The 15,714-nt window shown below is 38.8% G+C and overlaps 1 protein-coding gene across 3 annotated transcripts in view; it reads right to left on the reverse strand.

Annotated features, from left to right (window-relative positions):
* The window catches only part of RPS6KA6 (ribosomal protein S6 kinase A6), a 56,734-nt gene that overhangs the window by 24,830 nt on the left and 16,190 nt on the right, over nt 1-15,714 (reverse strand). For 2 of the 3 annotated variants that reach the window (XM_072981316.2, XM_020810411.3), the window contains exons 2-6: nt 14,902-14,961; nt 5,016-5,135; nt 4,191-4,272; nt 3,586-3,666; nt 1,203-1,282 (exon numbers count right to left, since the gene is read on the reverse strand). In XM_072981316.2, the coding sequence (XP_072837417.2) occupies nt 1,203-1,282; nt 3,586-3,666; nt 4,191-4,272; nt 5,016-5,135; nt 14,902-14,961 (423 nt within the window). Of the gene's footprint in view, nt 1-1,202; nt 1,283-3,585; nt 3,667-4,190; nt 4,273-5,015; nt 5,136-14,901; nt 14,964-15,714 lie in introns of all 3 variants that reach the window. The other variant, XM_078380756.1, reaches the window with a different exon arrangement.

Genomic DNA, 15,714 nt, shown 5'->3' on the forward strand with positions numbered 1-15,714 from the left:
CTCACATAAACAAAGATTTATAGAGGTGGGGGAGACTCTCAAAGGCAATATTAAGATTTATTTTCTCTAGTTTTGGAGCAAAATAAATAGCTGAACATAAATTTAATTTTTTTTCCAAAAATAAAGAGTTATAGACACAAATGGAAAATGTATTTCTTGTTTTATATGCTGTATAGCTTATATCGCAATCCTCTGCATATTTATCCAACATAAGTCTGTAAAACTGATATGAATCAGATGGCTGAAGGTGTAAAAGACTCAAAAAGCGAGGCATTTAGAGGTGATTTATTTTTAAAAAGCCTAACGGAAAACACAGGACTTCTTAAAAGCTTCCAGGGAGTGAGCCAGACAACTCTTGAGCAGCAGTTTGTTCCAAAGCAATGAAGCTACCGCCAAAATGGTCTCTTGTTTCAGATATCCTATTCTTTGATTCCTCCACATATCCCTGTGTGAAGCCAAGCGTTAATCTTCCTGAACTGGGTGAGCAAAGTACTCAAGAAGAAATGGCCTTAGGTTGCAGGCAACCCCCCAGAGAACAATTTATTCCAGAGGGTGAGGAAAACGTCATGCTTTCCAGAATACAATAAGTGTACAGCTTGTTTCTTCGGAGATCAGCCCCTAGAAAGCTTCTGTTCTGTCGGTCTGGCATTCTTAGAGGGGGTGAAAGACTTCAGATAGTCAGACTTTCCTTCAGATATCCAAAATAGCAGAGCAGATATTGATTCAATTAATACCTTTCTATTTTTGCATTTTCTTAAAAGAGCTGAAGGCAGCACTCGTGATTCCTCCCACCGTGAACTTCTCATTTTATCCACACAACAACCTTTTGAGGTAGGCTGGGCCAGTCACTATTTCTCAGCCTCTGAGCCTCCTAGAGCAGTGGCCCCCAACCTTGGACCTCCAGATGTTCTTGTACTTCAACTCCCAGAAATCTTGGCCAGCAGAGGTGGTGGTGAAGGCTTCTGGGAGTTGTTGTCCAAGAACATCTGGAGGCCCAAGGTTGGGGACTACTGTCCTAGGGGACTTCACAGCTGAGTGAGAACAGAGTGTCAGATTTGGGCTGCAAGACGCAAGCTAGCGTTCCTACTCCAGACAATACATTGTACCACCTTGTTAGGCTAACACATGGCTCCAAAGTTGATTCATTTTTGTCCTCTATATGTTCATCACATTTTAAATGTATAAATACATTGAATACATACCTCTTTGGATAATCTTGTGAACACATCTCCTCCCCTGAGAAAATCCAATATTAAATATAGCTTCCCTTCAGTCTGAAAGGCTGATTTGACAAATCAAACATGAATCAGTTTCTTATGACACTACATAAATTATATATCCACAATATATAAAATACTAAATGTGTTTTATCTAGGTAGATGTGCGGTATTTGCAAACTTAAAACTATTCAGGCAGAAGAAATTCATATTATTATCTTTTATGAAGCACAGCTGGTAAAAATACTGCCTTCATATTCACATATCTAAATGCTTCACTACTACTTGCAAACTGAGCTATCTAGGATTTAGCATACTGCAGTTTTTAAAAAGATGTAAACTTATGATACAACCAGTTTATTAAATATTTAAAGAACTGCAGGTGAAAGTCATTTGAGGTAAATTTGTTATAAGCTTTTCTTTTGTATTGCTTAATTTCTTTTAAAAAAACGCTCAATGTGAATCCAGTTGAACATTTATTAGGACATACAAGCAAATATGTGAGAGAAACAGACTTCAGGAGGGATTACAATTAACACTCTAATTTGATTGTACTAAGGCAAAAATGTCACACCTAGCACTACTGAGAGGCCACCGATATGTCACACATTGTCAATGATGCAAAGTGTCCTTGAGCAAAGGGCATACGGAACATTTATCAACATTTTCTTTAAAAAAGGTATTTTAAAAAACCATAGTTATTTTGAGATTGGCTGAATACACCCTTCTTACGAAAGAAGGGACATTGCATCAAAGATCTTATAGGCTCCATATGGGAAATACTGATTCCGAAAGCATCTGTCATTGTACACTGTGGGCTCACCTAGCACACTATATCTGCTGAAGGCTCCTAGGGGACTACTTCTTTGCAAAGCATCGAGTTAAACTACATAGTTTATCAACACAAGATGTGGTGATAGCTAACAATCTAGATAGCACAGAAAGGATTTTCACCTTATTCTTCATAAATATGTCTAGTGATGGATAGCCTTCATGACAGTTATATATCGCTTCTATTATAGAGACACAAAAACTCAATAGCATAAGATGGGCATCACCCTCCTATCCAGTTTGGAGGCTTTCTATGGACAATCATGTTGGACAATGTGAGAATGCTGTTGGACAACAGGATGTTACAGTAGGTAGACCATTGGTTCATCCAGAAAGGAGTGTTTCACATTTTTTTTATAAGCACAAAGTATACATGTGCTTAATTGGCTCTCCTACCTCCACACAACACTACCCTGGGCTACCCAGTGAATCACACTAATCAGTAACTCATGAAGAAAGGCGGCTCAATTTCTGCCCAATCTGCATACTAAATCATGCAAATTTTATAACACACAGCCAGCAACATGCTGGAGGGGATGTGTGATCAGTATGGTGCATTTATTCATCTACGGCTGGAGTGTCCTCCTGTATAACAATATTGAAAGAGTGTTATCTCAATCCTAAATGAGATAACTAGTCAGACAATAGACTGATGGTCAGCACTTACTGTTATCGTTTTTTTTACTCATCATAACAGTTTTCTATTGCATAAAGAACTACTGTAGGGATGGGCATTTCTCAAGAGGGGAAAAATTGGATGGTTTGTCCATAGATGCTTGGATGAGTTGGGTTTGGTCAGTTGTACTCAATGAAAGATTGAGAGGAACAAAAGATTGACATTCAAATTAAGAGCAGAAAAAGGAATAGAAAAGAAAGACTGATTTATGGAAATCTGGTCACAGTTTTAACATTTATCGATAACAATGCTACTTTCATAGGATCGCCACAAAACCTGCTTAGATTCTGGAAAGATGTCTTATAATGGAATTATTTTTTCTCAGAGAATGACAATTATCTTGTATGCAAGAATAGACTCTGGGTTGGAAATGTTTTATTCCGCTTTTTTAAACTAATACAGATGTTATCAATGATTATTGCTGTTTTTGTTATTCAAATATACTTTATATTTAATATTTTTGCTACTTGAATGATATATCTTTGCACTATTGAATAAGCCTATTTTTAAAAAAAATGAAGAAAGGAATGGTTCTTTTTGTCCACTGTAAAACATGAACTTTTTATGTGGGCTGCACACCTCTAATTTTATTTTATAGGACTCCCCATCTACTAACCATTTGAGGAAAAATGAATTTTAAAGATGCCCTTAAAAAAATTAATCCAAAGTCCACTGAAATTAACTAAACACAGCTGAATAAATTAGACTGTGGATCATAATCATGTGCTAATATTATTAGACTAAAGACTAAGTTTTCACCCAATTTTCTGTTATGATTCTCATTTTGCAAGCATGATATTTAAGGGTGTTATATTTGATAAATTTGCAAAACTACACATGCAGCAGCACAAAAATACTCACCATAGTGCAGTTTGACAATAAATGGATGATTTACTTCTACTAATATATCTCTCTCCATCTTTGTACGAACTCTATCTCGAACTGTAAACAAATAAAACAGTGACAGGCGTAAGCAACCTATTTTATTCAAACGTTTTCTTCTGAGATTGTTTATCTCCAACAAACTCATTTTAGTTTTACTTCAAATATTTCAGGGAAAGAATTTAGGGAGATTCAAAGCAAAATTAAATCGTTTCAAATGAAGAGAGGCAACGCTTAATTGTAGACCCGTGGTTCCCAACCTTGGGTCCCCAGATGTTCTTAGACTACAACTCCCAGAAATCCTGGCCGAAACAGAGAGGGGTGAAGGCTTCTGGGAAGTTTTAATCCAAGAACATCTGGGGACCCAAGGTTGGGAACCACTGCAGTAGAAGGACCTATAATCACTAAAATCTGCAACAGCCGTATTCCAAAAACAACTTGCTCTACTCAAATATCTAATGGTCCGTATCTAAAAGCATCCAATGCTCAACAGAGATGACAGTGGAAATGTTCAAGTGACTGAGCTCATTAACCAACAAGCCATAGGATTTCAGCGACTGTGTTTACTTTTTAAGCAGACATACCTTTCAGAGAAGCTTTCTTCAGAACTTTCATGGCATACAGCTGTCCAGCATCAGGACCAATAATTTTCCTCACCAGAAAAACCTAACCAAACAAGAGAGCTTAAGCAGTGTGGAAGCAATTACTGAAGAACATATGCTCTGTATGCCGGAACACCAAAATCAAATACAATTTCTTTTAAGTGAGCCATCACCAGGCTCAAAAATAATTATACTACCAGAATCATCATTATTGTGCCCATCAATTTAGAAACAGATATAAAATGCTTCTCCTGATACTGGAAACGATTTTTTTTACACCCATCAGGACTTAGCTGTCAATGATGCAGCATGACAGTAAAATCTATAAATATTATGGTATCGGAAACTGCTAAAAGAGAAGCAAAATTCTCCAGTTGCGTTCTGAAGAATTTCACAACTCCATCCAAAACACACATTTTAGTGTTCCAATAATGGTAAAACAGATGAATGCACATATTCTTAAAGAACACTATCATAGCTTTTTAATTATATTGTATTGACTAATCATTTATGCTCCACAAATCAAACACAGCGTTTCCATCTTCCTCCTTCCACTAGAAACAAAATGTTCTAAAAGCAAATGGCTGAAACACTTCAAAAAAAAAAAAAAAAAAAGCCAAAGTGTCTGGTGAGAGGCAAATGCACTGAAGTGTTTCGGGAACTTACTGTAATAAGTGTCTAGCCACAGTGATAAAATTATATTCAGAATGTAACACAAATGAAGTATGTTTGTGTTCAGCTGAATGAGAGGGACAACCTAGGGTGAGGAATATAGCATTTATAATAAACGGCAATAATTTTTCTTACCTTTCCAAATGATCCCTGACCAAGGACTTTAAGCAATTCAAACTGTGCAGGATCTGCTTTTTCACATCCTTCTTTCACATGGTGGGTAATCTGTATTTCTTCCACACATCCTTCATCATCCTGCACAAACAGACAAAACAGAGTAACTAATATGGGGGGAAGGGCTTTTGCATATATTTGTAAAGAATTATGCAATTTAAAAAGGTAAAGGTAAAGGTTCCCCTTGACATTTTTAGTCCAGTCGTGTCCGACTCTAGGGGGCGGTGCTCATCCCGTTTTTCAAGCCATAGAGCCAGCGCTTGTCCGAAGACAGTTTCCGTTGTCATGTGGCCAGCATGACTAAGGAACACTGCTTTGCCTTCCCACCAAGGTGGTACATATTTATCTACTCGCATTTACACGCTTTCGAACTGCTAGGTTGGCGAGGAGCTGGGACAAAGCAATGGGGGCTCCCTCCGTCATGTGGATTCGATCTTATGACTGCTGGTCTTCTGACCCTGCAGCACACAAAGGCTTCTGTGGTTTAGCCCACAGCGCCACCACGTCCCATGCAATTTACAGAGGTTCAATAAAGGAAAGGAAGAAATACAGATGTTCTACATACATGCTTGCAGTCCAAAATTGCACACACACACACACAAATCAAAATGTGCTGCTTATATACTGCCCCACAGTGCTTAAAGCACTCTCTGGGCAGTTTACAATTTGATTATGCAGACTACACACTGCACCACCTCCTAGGTACTCAATTTATTGCCCTCTGAAGGATAGAAGGCTACGTGAACCTTGGGCCAGCTACCTGGAATTGAGCCTAGGTTGTGAGCAGAGTTTTGGCTGTAGGGCTGCAGTTTAACGACTGCGTCACAAGGCTCCACTGCCACCACTAGTAAGAAGGGAAACAGGATGGGTAGGACCAAAGAAGTTCCTTTTCTTAATCAAGTGGGAATCTTGGTGCCAAGTTGTATACAATAAACCCTTGAACCTTGTGGCCAGGAGCTCATGAACAAAATAAGTAAGAGGGGCATGTCCACAGGGTTGGTGGAAGGGATCAAGAAGGGGAAGTTATGTCTGTTGGCTTGAGGCTGATTGTCTGGGTTGTTCGGAAGTTAAACGTGTGTTTTTGGCAATCATAAGATTAAAATTTTGTATTCTGCTCCATGCACACAGTGCTAGCGGGAGGGACTACAGCAGAGACAAAGTGAGTCACTGGTTCGACTGTGTGAAGGAGCTAGCAGCTGCAAATTCTTGATCAGGATCTAATAACCAGGGCGAGTAAACAGGACAGTTTGTGTGGGTGGCCAGCAGTGCTGTTAAGTTCTACACAGAACAAAAGATATGGCCGCAGAAGGAGCAGCTGCCGTGACCTCCAGCATCTGTGATACATTTATCTTCCCCTGCTGGAGGATGTAGGAGGCTTATATTTACATTTACAAGAGCAAAATGGTACTCCTGGTAGCAAAGAAAGTACATCAGCATGAAGCCCTATGTGGTTCATCAGGAAAAATGAAGTATTTCTGAATTGAGCCGAGAGGACTTTTCAGGAAGATGGAAAGAGCAGGAATGCCTCCAGGGAGGAAGACAAATGCTAAGTGCAGGAAGCAAAAATGTCAACAAATGTGACACAGAGAAGAATGACTATCATGAAGCATAGTGGGTCTCTGAATCTACAGAATCAGTATCAGGCCTTTCTCTTGGACTGTGATGCTGAACCACTGCCACAAGGACAGCAGTCCCAGGCCTCTCTCCACCAGCAATAATCCTAAACAATTCCAGGCCACCTTCATAAACATCTACTGGACTGCCTCAGCCAGGACAACGGGTCCACAGGTGGTGATTCTGAGCTTTTGGATTGGGGTGGCAAACAATAGAAAGCACAGAAGTGGTTGTGGAGGACACTATAAATGGAAGAATTCTGGCCACTCCCAAGAGGAGGAGGAGATGTACGGTGGTGGTATGTGACCCCCTAGAGACAGATGTGGCAGTTTGTAGACCTTCAGTATAGTGCACAGGACTGAGATATGGGTAAAAGAACTGAAGAATGCCATCACTCCCTCCTGCCAAAGGTCATAGTCCAGGAAGAGAGACAAAAATATTGGGAGTCATCTACTGGTTCCCCAAGTACTGTAGTATTGTTGGAAAAAGTTTGGCTTCTTGAAACATGTTCTGTGCTTCCATGAAGAAGGGCCTCTGGCAAATGATGGATTACATCTTACAATGCTCAAGAAACACATATTTGCAAGAACATATTAACTATCTGTAAACCTCATCAATAAAAAGCTGTGGGGCATGATAACAGAAGAGTGTTGGTGATACATCAGAAACTGCAGTGGTACTACAAGGACCTGAAGGATAAAAGAACAACAGCAAAGCATCTAGAAGGAGAGACCAATAGTTTCAGATCAGCCTATAGTAATGTATAGAGTACAAGAAACAAATAAGATGAGCCTGAACTCTTATCACTGGAAGGCAGATATTAATCAATCGGTACTACTGAAACTTGGTATGAGCCATGATTGAAATGCAGTAATTGAAAGATAAAATTTAGGAACAGATTAAACAGGAAGGGCAGTTAAACAGCATTTTAAGTAAAGGACTGTACAACTGTAAGGAGATCCAAGAGTTAGAGCATGGGACGGAGAGCATTTGGTTAAAAATCAAAGTAGAAAGAAAAAACAGTGACATCACTGTGTAGGTCTGCTAAAGACCTCTCTAATTAGACTGCAGATTTGGATGATCCCCTCCTCAATGAGATTACTAAACATTCAAAGAGGAGAGACACTGTCATAGTGGGATGATTCAATCACCCTGACATCTGTCGGAAGTTCAACTCTGCCAAGACACCAAGGTCTAACACATTTCTTACTTTCCTTGCTGATAATTTCATCTTCCAGAAAGTGGAAAAAGTGACAAGATACCCTGGATCTGATCCTACCTAGCAGGAAAACAGTGGTCAATAATATAGAAATAGTGGGAACCTGGATATACGCAACCATTCCATCTTGGGGTTTGTTATATTGAGAAAAACAAAAGCTGGGTAAAGCACTCTGGACTTTAGGAAAGCTATTTTAAACAAGATTAAAGAAATGGTGGGTCATATCCTATGGTCAGAAATATTAAAAGAGGGAATGCACAGAGAATTGGAGCTTTAAAACAAGTCGTGCCCAAGTAATCTTATCTTCCCCTCTCTTTTCTTAAATAGAGTCACAAGCTTTTATAGAGCTTCATCAAGACTTTTAACAAGGTCCTTCATGATATTCTTGTAGCTAAGCTTATAAAAAACTGAAGGGCTGTCATGTGGAAAATGGAGCAAGCTTATTTTCTGTAGCCCTAGAGGGTAGGAGTCCAAGTAATGAGAGTTATGAGAAAGAGATTTTTCCCTAAACTTCAAGAATAGCTTCTTGGCAGTAAGCACTGTTTCATAGGACAGTAGTATCTCCCTAACTGGAGGTTTTAAACATGGTCATTTGAGATGGTCATTTGTCAAAGATGCTTTAGCTGTGAATTTCCTGCTTCAGTAGCAGATTGCACTCAATGGCTACTAGGGTCCCTTTCAGTTTTACAGTTCTGTGATTCTATCAACCTTCCCAGTAAGCAACACACCCAGATGGCTGGGTGATAACATATGATGGTTGTTACCAATTAAACCTTTAAAGTAACATTTGAGCCAATGAGTCAAAATACGGGTCCATCTACCACAGCAATCTACACCATAGATGGCCTGAACCCTAACCACTTTTACAGACCCAGAAATCCCTAAATTTCCCCCCTCAATAAATACAAAGAGAATTGTCCTCCTAAAAGCCTGGAGTGTGATTCTACTTTAAAACCAAATACGCAGCTCTCACATCCCACCCCGTGAAAGGGTAGATAGCTTCCAGCTTGTCTTACTCCTAATTAGCCAAAGGTAAGAAACACAATGGCTTGGGTCAAAATGCCACCCTACCCTTCTCATTTTTTTCAAATATTCTTTTGGGAAATGTTTTTAAGAAGCCCCCTTGGGCCCTCTGGGGGCATGGACAAAATAATGGCATGTTCCAAGGGGCCCCATCCCTCCAAATTTTAATTTAAAATGTGGGGTACTATCTGATACAAGGGGTTTTATTCAATTTAAAAAAAGAAAGGTTGGGGTAATGGAGGGTGCCTTTCAAGGTCCAGAGATTGATGTGAGCAGCCCCTGGACCTCTCCCAGCTCTGAGTTCAGCACAGCGGACACATGCATTACCAACATCCTCTTTATGTGTACTACTGCTCTTTTGTATATGCATGGGATATCTGTAAGCACAGATACTGAGATTAGGGGGAAAATCAGACTTGCAGAATTGATATTATCTGTGCCTTAAAATCACTGTACAAATATATCAATCCCAAGGATGAGCTGTACAAATGACTGTGTCAACACTAGATTATAAATCATGGCATAATACAGACATTGAAGACATACTATCCTAGTATTGTGGACAGATTGACCACCACAAGTATTTGGGATCAAAGAACAAGAACTGAAGGCTTCTAACCAGAGTAATTGTATACCAAAACCAGTCCTGTTCAGACTTTGACATGTATGCTATACATACAACTGGTATAATTGGATGTGAAACCCACAGACCCATGAATCACACTAAGGTCTGTGTTACAGATACTATATTACTTTGGAAATATATTTCCAATGTGTAAATAGACAGTTTCTCTTGGTTTTCGGGATATTGCAAGGACTGAATTTAGATTCATGAGGTTACTCAAGATATTTTCAAAAACTGGGGCTCAACCATTGTTCATTTCATCAATTCAGCAACCCTGAGAACAACTAGAAGCCATCACGGCACATAGCAGCATCCTGTCTGAATACTTGCAACCTCCTTCCACATTACATTTTAAGATAATAGATGCTTTCAGGTAAGGTTCGTATTATGCGTCCCCTTTGCCTCATTCATGGAATTTTACAAGGGCCCAGGTGACATCATTTCAGTTAATACCCTCCTGTGTTTTTCCACCACTTCTGTTATACTTATTATTACCTGGAAATATTCATTAGGGAAGAAAAAAATAGAATAGCTGCCATGTTTTCCTTGACAGCACTGAAGCCACCCATGGGTTTCTAAGTAACCTATGGCTAAACATAGACTTCGTTATTTCAGAGTCAGACTGTGTACTTCGTTTTGCTTCATCCATCATCTGATGGCTTCTGGAGAATTTAAATGCTTGCACACCTTTCTGTAACCTTTGGGCTAGCCATAAAACATCCCAATATGGATTCTCATAAAAACAGAAGTTACATGGAACCTTTTTGCTAACAGATTTATTTCAATGCAAGCTTTCATAGACTAAAATCCATTGCCTCTGTGTTTAAGAGGGAGAGTAAAGCACAAAAGCTCACAATGTAATAAACCAGTTAATGCTGCAAGGTTGTTGCTTGCTACTGCTTTTGCTATACAGGTAGAAACATACTAATGTGGCTATCTGATTGCAAATTGCTGCTAATGGATCTCTGAATTCTTCTTATGCCCAACTACCTTTCCTTTCAGGCTAAAGGAAATTCCTTTAAAAAAACATGATCACAAGGAAAGCGGAAATGTCCATAAACTTGAAAGAGACCTGCTCAACCTTCCATCCGTCAAAGAACAGGAATTAAAATACTTTAATATATTGACATGTTCTAAACAATAACACTCTTGTCTTGTATTTAACACAGGGATCTCATCAAATTTATGGTAACAGTGGCCAGAGTAGTTTATGGTACATACTGAAAGCTAGTCAGCTCCCTTACTAATAAAAGAGGAGTGTCTAGGCAAAGTGTGGGGAATATCTTGTGATGGATAAAACAATATTTTATCAGACATCACAAGGAAAGAGGTAAAGACAGAACATTCCACAGCAATACTATATATGCAAGACATTTGCAAGCAAAAGCAAAGTGTGTTTTAAATTGATATAACTGGTTTACTCTTGTATGAACAAATATAAGCAATAAAACTAATTAAACATACAAACACATTTTATTTAGCTAAATCTCCAAATAAAATCAATGTCTTATTTAATTAGGAAACTGTGAAGGACACATAATCAACATACAGGAAAAAAGCTCGCATGGATCCACCATAATGAAAAGAATCTAATTCAAAAATATTGCATTTATTGTCTGTCTTTCAAAGGCAGATATTGATCCACAAAGTAGATTATTGCTACAATGTGTTTAAAACACCCCTGAAGTAGAATTTTTTTACTTTTAATTTTTTTTAATTGAAGTATAAACGTTCTCCAGTTCTTCATTATGTTGAGAAGTTATGAGAACTAGTTTTTAAAATGTGATGCATGTAGAAGTATAATAGCAAATCTGCTTGTTTTTCAAGCGCTGAATTCCTTCAGCCATGAACTGAAGACGTATGCACTAACTCTAAATCCCCAGTGTACAAAAACACTTACGTCAGACACACTCTCATGCCTCCTTTCACATAACATTAAAAGGTATCTAAGTACTTTTCTCATGCATATTAAAAATGCATCCTTCCCTTAAGGAAAAAAAACACACAGTTAAAATGCTAGCATTCCTGTTGCCTAGTGACCAAAAAAGGATGCTATATCAATCAACACTAATGAAACCTTTAATAGCTACTGATGCCATGCTCTACATTCAATGCTGTTTTAAAACTTGTGGTACATCTGAACATTTGCGTGAAAAATAGATTTCACCAGTTCATCTTGTTTCTAAGTTCACCAAATTAGTCACCATTCTCTGGCATCACAATTGGCTTCTGTGGAAACTGGCACAAGAGCTATTAGATAGGACAAAGTTTCCATGTTCTTCTCACTGGAAATAAGATTTTCCTATAACCTACAGCGAAGCACTGGTGTTGGTTGAATCATTCTAGACTCCACATGTAACTCAATCACATTCTTCACTGCAGTATATTCACCAATTTGAAAAGGTACAACTAATGAATCCTAAGTATTTATGAGGAGGCACATAAGAGAAGAAGGGGTGTATTTGAAGGAAACAGAAATTGGAAGGTCAACAGCTGTTTAGAGTGGGTCGTAGTGAAAGGAGCAGGGCATAACTACCAGAGAGAGACAAAACAGGTGCTGAGCAAATTACTGCCCCCAGTTAATTTTTGTTTCAGATTCATATCACCCTGGACTTCCTGGACTACAACCCTCCAAGCCTCCCTTATCTCATTCATCTACAAGTTTCAGTTGTTTCCTTCAGCTTCTCTAACTTCAGCCCCTTCACTGAGATATCACAACGTAGTTGCACCATAAATGATGATCAAATGGGTGTAGTCCAAAGTACTGAAGTATTTATCTTCTGATATTCAAGTAGATCTACTAGTACTACTACTTTTCTCCCCCCTCCCCAATGACCTAAAGCTAGAAAACAAAATCACATAGCTGTGGTTCAACAACCAAGCTATCAAATCATCTACCTTCTACAATTCTTTGGTTTCAAGAACTGGATCTATCTGCTGTCTGATCTACATTCACCACTCTCACTACTGTCTTGCCAGGGATGGCAGAAGGCAGACCTGAATGTACAGGTAAAATTCTAAGAACCTTAATATGATTTCTGATTTAATGGCAGTGGCAGTAAAATGAAGCCCTCACCGTTCGATACTGGTGAAATCAAGAATGTTTAAATAAGTAGATCGGTTGAGTAGAAAGCCTGTGAGCTTCTAGGCTTAGCTTTATTTAATGCCGAGGACATGCCTTTCACATGAGTCTGTGGCTGATGTATCTCAGGGTTTTAGTGACAACCACGGCAGATCCTGCAAGCCTTACATATGCCTTAGACTTTGTATACTGCCACATAGCTTCATATGGCCTTGTGCGGTTGGTTAAATCATCTCGGGAATGTTTCAACAGATTCCGGCAGATCTGTTGAAGCAATGAAATCTTCTTTCATTTGTAATTTTTTTTAAAATGCATAAGAAGTAGGAATATGCAGGAAACGCACTAACCATTATGACAGTCTGATCAGTACGTTAAAGCCAAGCCTCCCTTAACCTCAGCCCATGCTGCCCCACTATAATGTCACACTGTTTCAACGATAGCAGAAGTCACAATCAGAAGAATCCACCTTTTGTTGAAATATAGAGCAGCAAATCTGCTAAACCAAGCTTTCAAATTCCGAGATTTCCTTTTCTTCCTTAACTTTAACATCTAAACTCCTTTTTCCTGTTCATTTAGTCCATCTTTCTTCACATTCCCCTCAAGTAGCTCTTGCTTTTTAAAAAATAATTGCTTAGAAGTAGAATAAACTGTCTTCTCTGTTAATTTCTCTTTCTCTCTACCCCAGCTTAGAACCATTCCCCAGTGCTGTGAAATTTCTTCAGAGAATTCTTTCACCTCCATTTCCTAATTCCTAATTATGTCTGGCCTTCAACGCTAGACTCCTAGAGAACTCAAAAGAGTTACCATCTCCACTTTAGACTACTTCTGAAGAGCGTTCAGAAACCCGGTTGGTTCAGAATGCAGAAAAAGAGATTGGCCAGGGCCAGTTCGAGACATTGTAGGACATGAATCTCATGTTACATGGCTGAACTGGTTTCTGTTTCCAAGCACAATTCAGAGTACTAGTTATCTTTTTAAAAAAAACCAGTATCACCAGTCTGAAGAAATGGACCTATCCACAAGAGCTCACATTAAAACATAGCACCTAGTCTTTATGGTGTCACAGCATTTTTGTCTTTTTAAAAAAGATTTATTTTTCTTTTGTTTTGGCCAATATCACCAGTTTATTCGAGAGCAAGTTATTTGAAAGTGCACTCCTCATACAAGCCAGCCTGGGCTAATCCTCTGGAGAAAATGTATATGTCATAGCAATGTCTGAAGCACACACATACAGCAAAAACTGAACAGATGATCTTCCGTGTGGCTGCTCTCAAACTCTTGCACACAGTAGGCTTGGTAAGGGATTTCTCCAACATCAACAACCAAAAGACAAAAATGGCAAGCCTCTGACCATATGTTGACCATAATTTACTTTCTTTGCATGATTTTTACTTGTTTTCTACTGCTTTTTCAGTGGAACTGCATGGCAAACACCCACACAAACACCTTGCCCAAGAAGGGGTATGTGTGACTGGTTCACAGCTGTCAGAAATCTGAAGGTGCAAGTTTTTTCCCCCAAGAGCCATCTCAGAACTTAATTTTTCCAATACACTGGTAATAAGCAGCTATAGCCTCCTACACTCAATTGTTTGTCCCATCTAGAGTAAATGAACTGAATTAATGAGACTTATGTAAGTGTTGAAGTATCAGAGTCCCAAACGATTCAATGTTCTACTCTAGCTGTGACTAATAATTGGATTTAGGCTTTATTTAAGCTACTGAACATCCAGATATTAGTCTTTTCTAAATCGATGTCTGAAATAATGCTTATTTTGGAGAGGTCTACACAGACTGAAGTTGAAATCAGAAGTAATGCACAAACTCCTCCTGGAACTTGGGAGATGTCTTGGAAAACTTTGGAGGACTTGGAAATTTTTCATCCCCCATGATAAATTTGCAACCTCCAGAACAGAGCAGGTTTTGAGTCTGTGAGTTATTTAGATCCAGATCTGACTTTTGATAAGCAGGTGCCACTGTATCTTTCTGACACTTGCTGAGCAAACTCTTCACTTTCCTGGGCTGAGGGTCTTTCAACACCACCCCATTCATTTGTGGCGTCTGACTCTTGAAGACAACTCAGAGTCAGCAAACTGTAGCAGTTGTTACATGCCTTCTTATGAATTTGGATGTGATGCATGATCCAGTCCAACCTCCTTCTGCAGCTCTGGCTGCCAATACGCTTGTAGGAATAATTCAAGGCACTGGTGCTGATTTTAATTTTAAACAAACACTTTGTGCACACGGAACAAATGACTGCTTGAAAGTCTATTGCCAGTATACTTACATTGTAAGAATAAGGCTCCCCTTCTTCCATAGGTTCATCCACCACTTTAATGCCATTCAACTACAGAAAGAAAACAATAATGGGATTAAAGAGAAATCATGAATAATCACAACACACTTGCAGCTCATGTTCACTGGTCATCCAAAAATCTGAACAGCTTGAACCCAATCCCTCAAACAGCTACCAGCATGATTAGCCATTTCTGTGCAATTTCAAGAAATGTTTTAGAAAATTTATTGAGCTCAGCATTTCTTATTAATGTCAACAGGAAACAAGTGCCTGGCAGCATTTCTAAAGATCAGATTTAAATTGTATCTAAATATCTGTGATCCTCCCAAGTAAGACTGGATAGAATGGTACTGGTGAGTTTTTGCTTAGAAGGAGGGACATCTCTAGCTTCATACTATCAACTAACTGCCAACCTAAATATTCTGCTAAATATATTATTGTATTTAAATACACCTTTAAAAAGCAGTAAGGTTAAAACAGGATGAAAACCACAGCATGCAACGGGAGAGGCAGTAGTTCCCCAAGGTCATGATGAATATCACACACTGTCTTTTATGAAGAAGCTTAACTATTGATGTCAGTAACAGCCCCTGCCCCCAATCTTGATTCATCTCGCTCCAGGCTGCTCTCTGCTCTCAATCTTACTCTCTTCTTAAATAAAATGTTAAATGTGATCATATATTCAAATGTTAAATGGTAAGTCTGACCCTCAGTGCACTTCTCCCAATGTGCTTTTGTCCTGCCCATACATTGATAATAACTCTTCAAACTGATATGCGATAGAGTAGAAACACCACAGACCAT

The sequence above is a fragment of the Pogona vitticeps genome, chromosome 11 (assembly GCF_051106095.1).
Source record: "Pogona vitticeps strain Pit_001003342236 chromosome 11, PviZW2.1, whole genome shotgun sequence".
Classification (NCBI taxonomy): domain Eukaryota; kingdom Metazoa; phylum Chordata; class Lepidosauria; order Squamata; family Agamidae; genus Pogona; species Pogona vitticeps.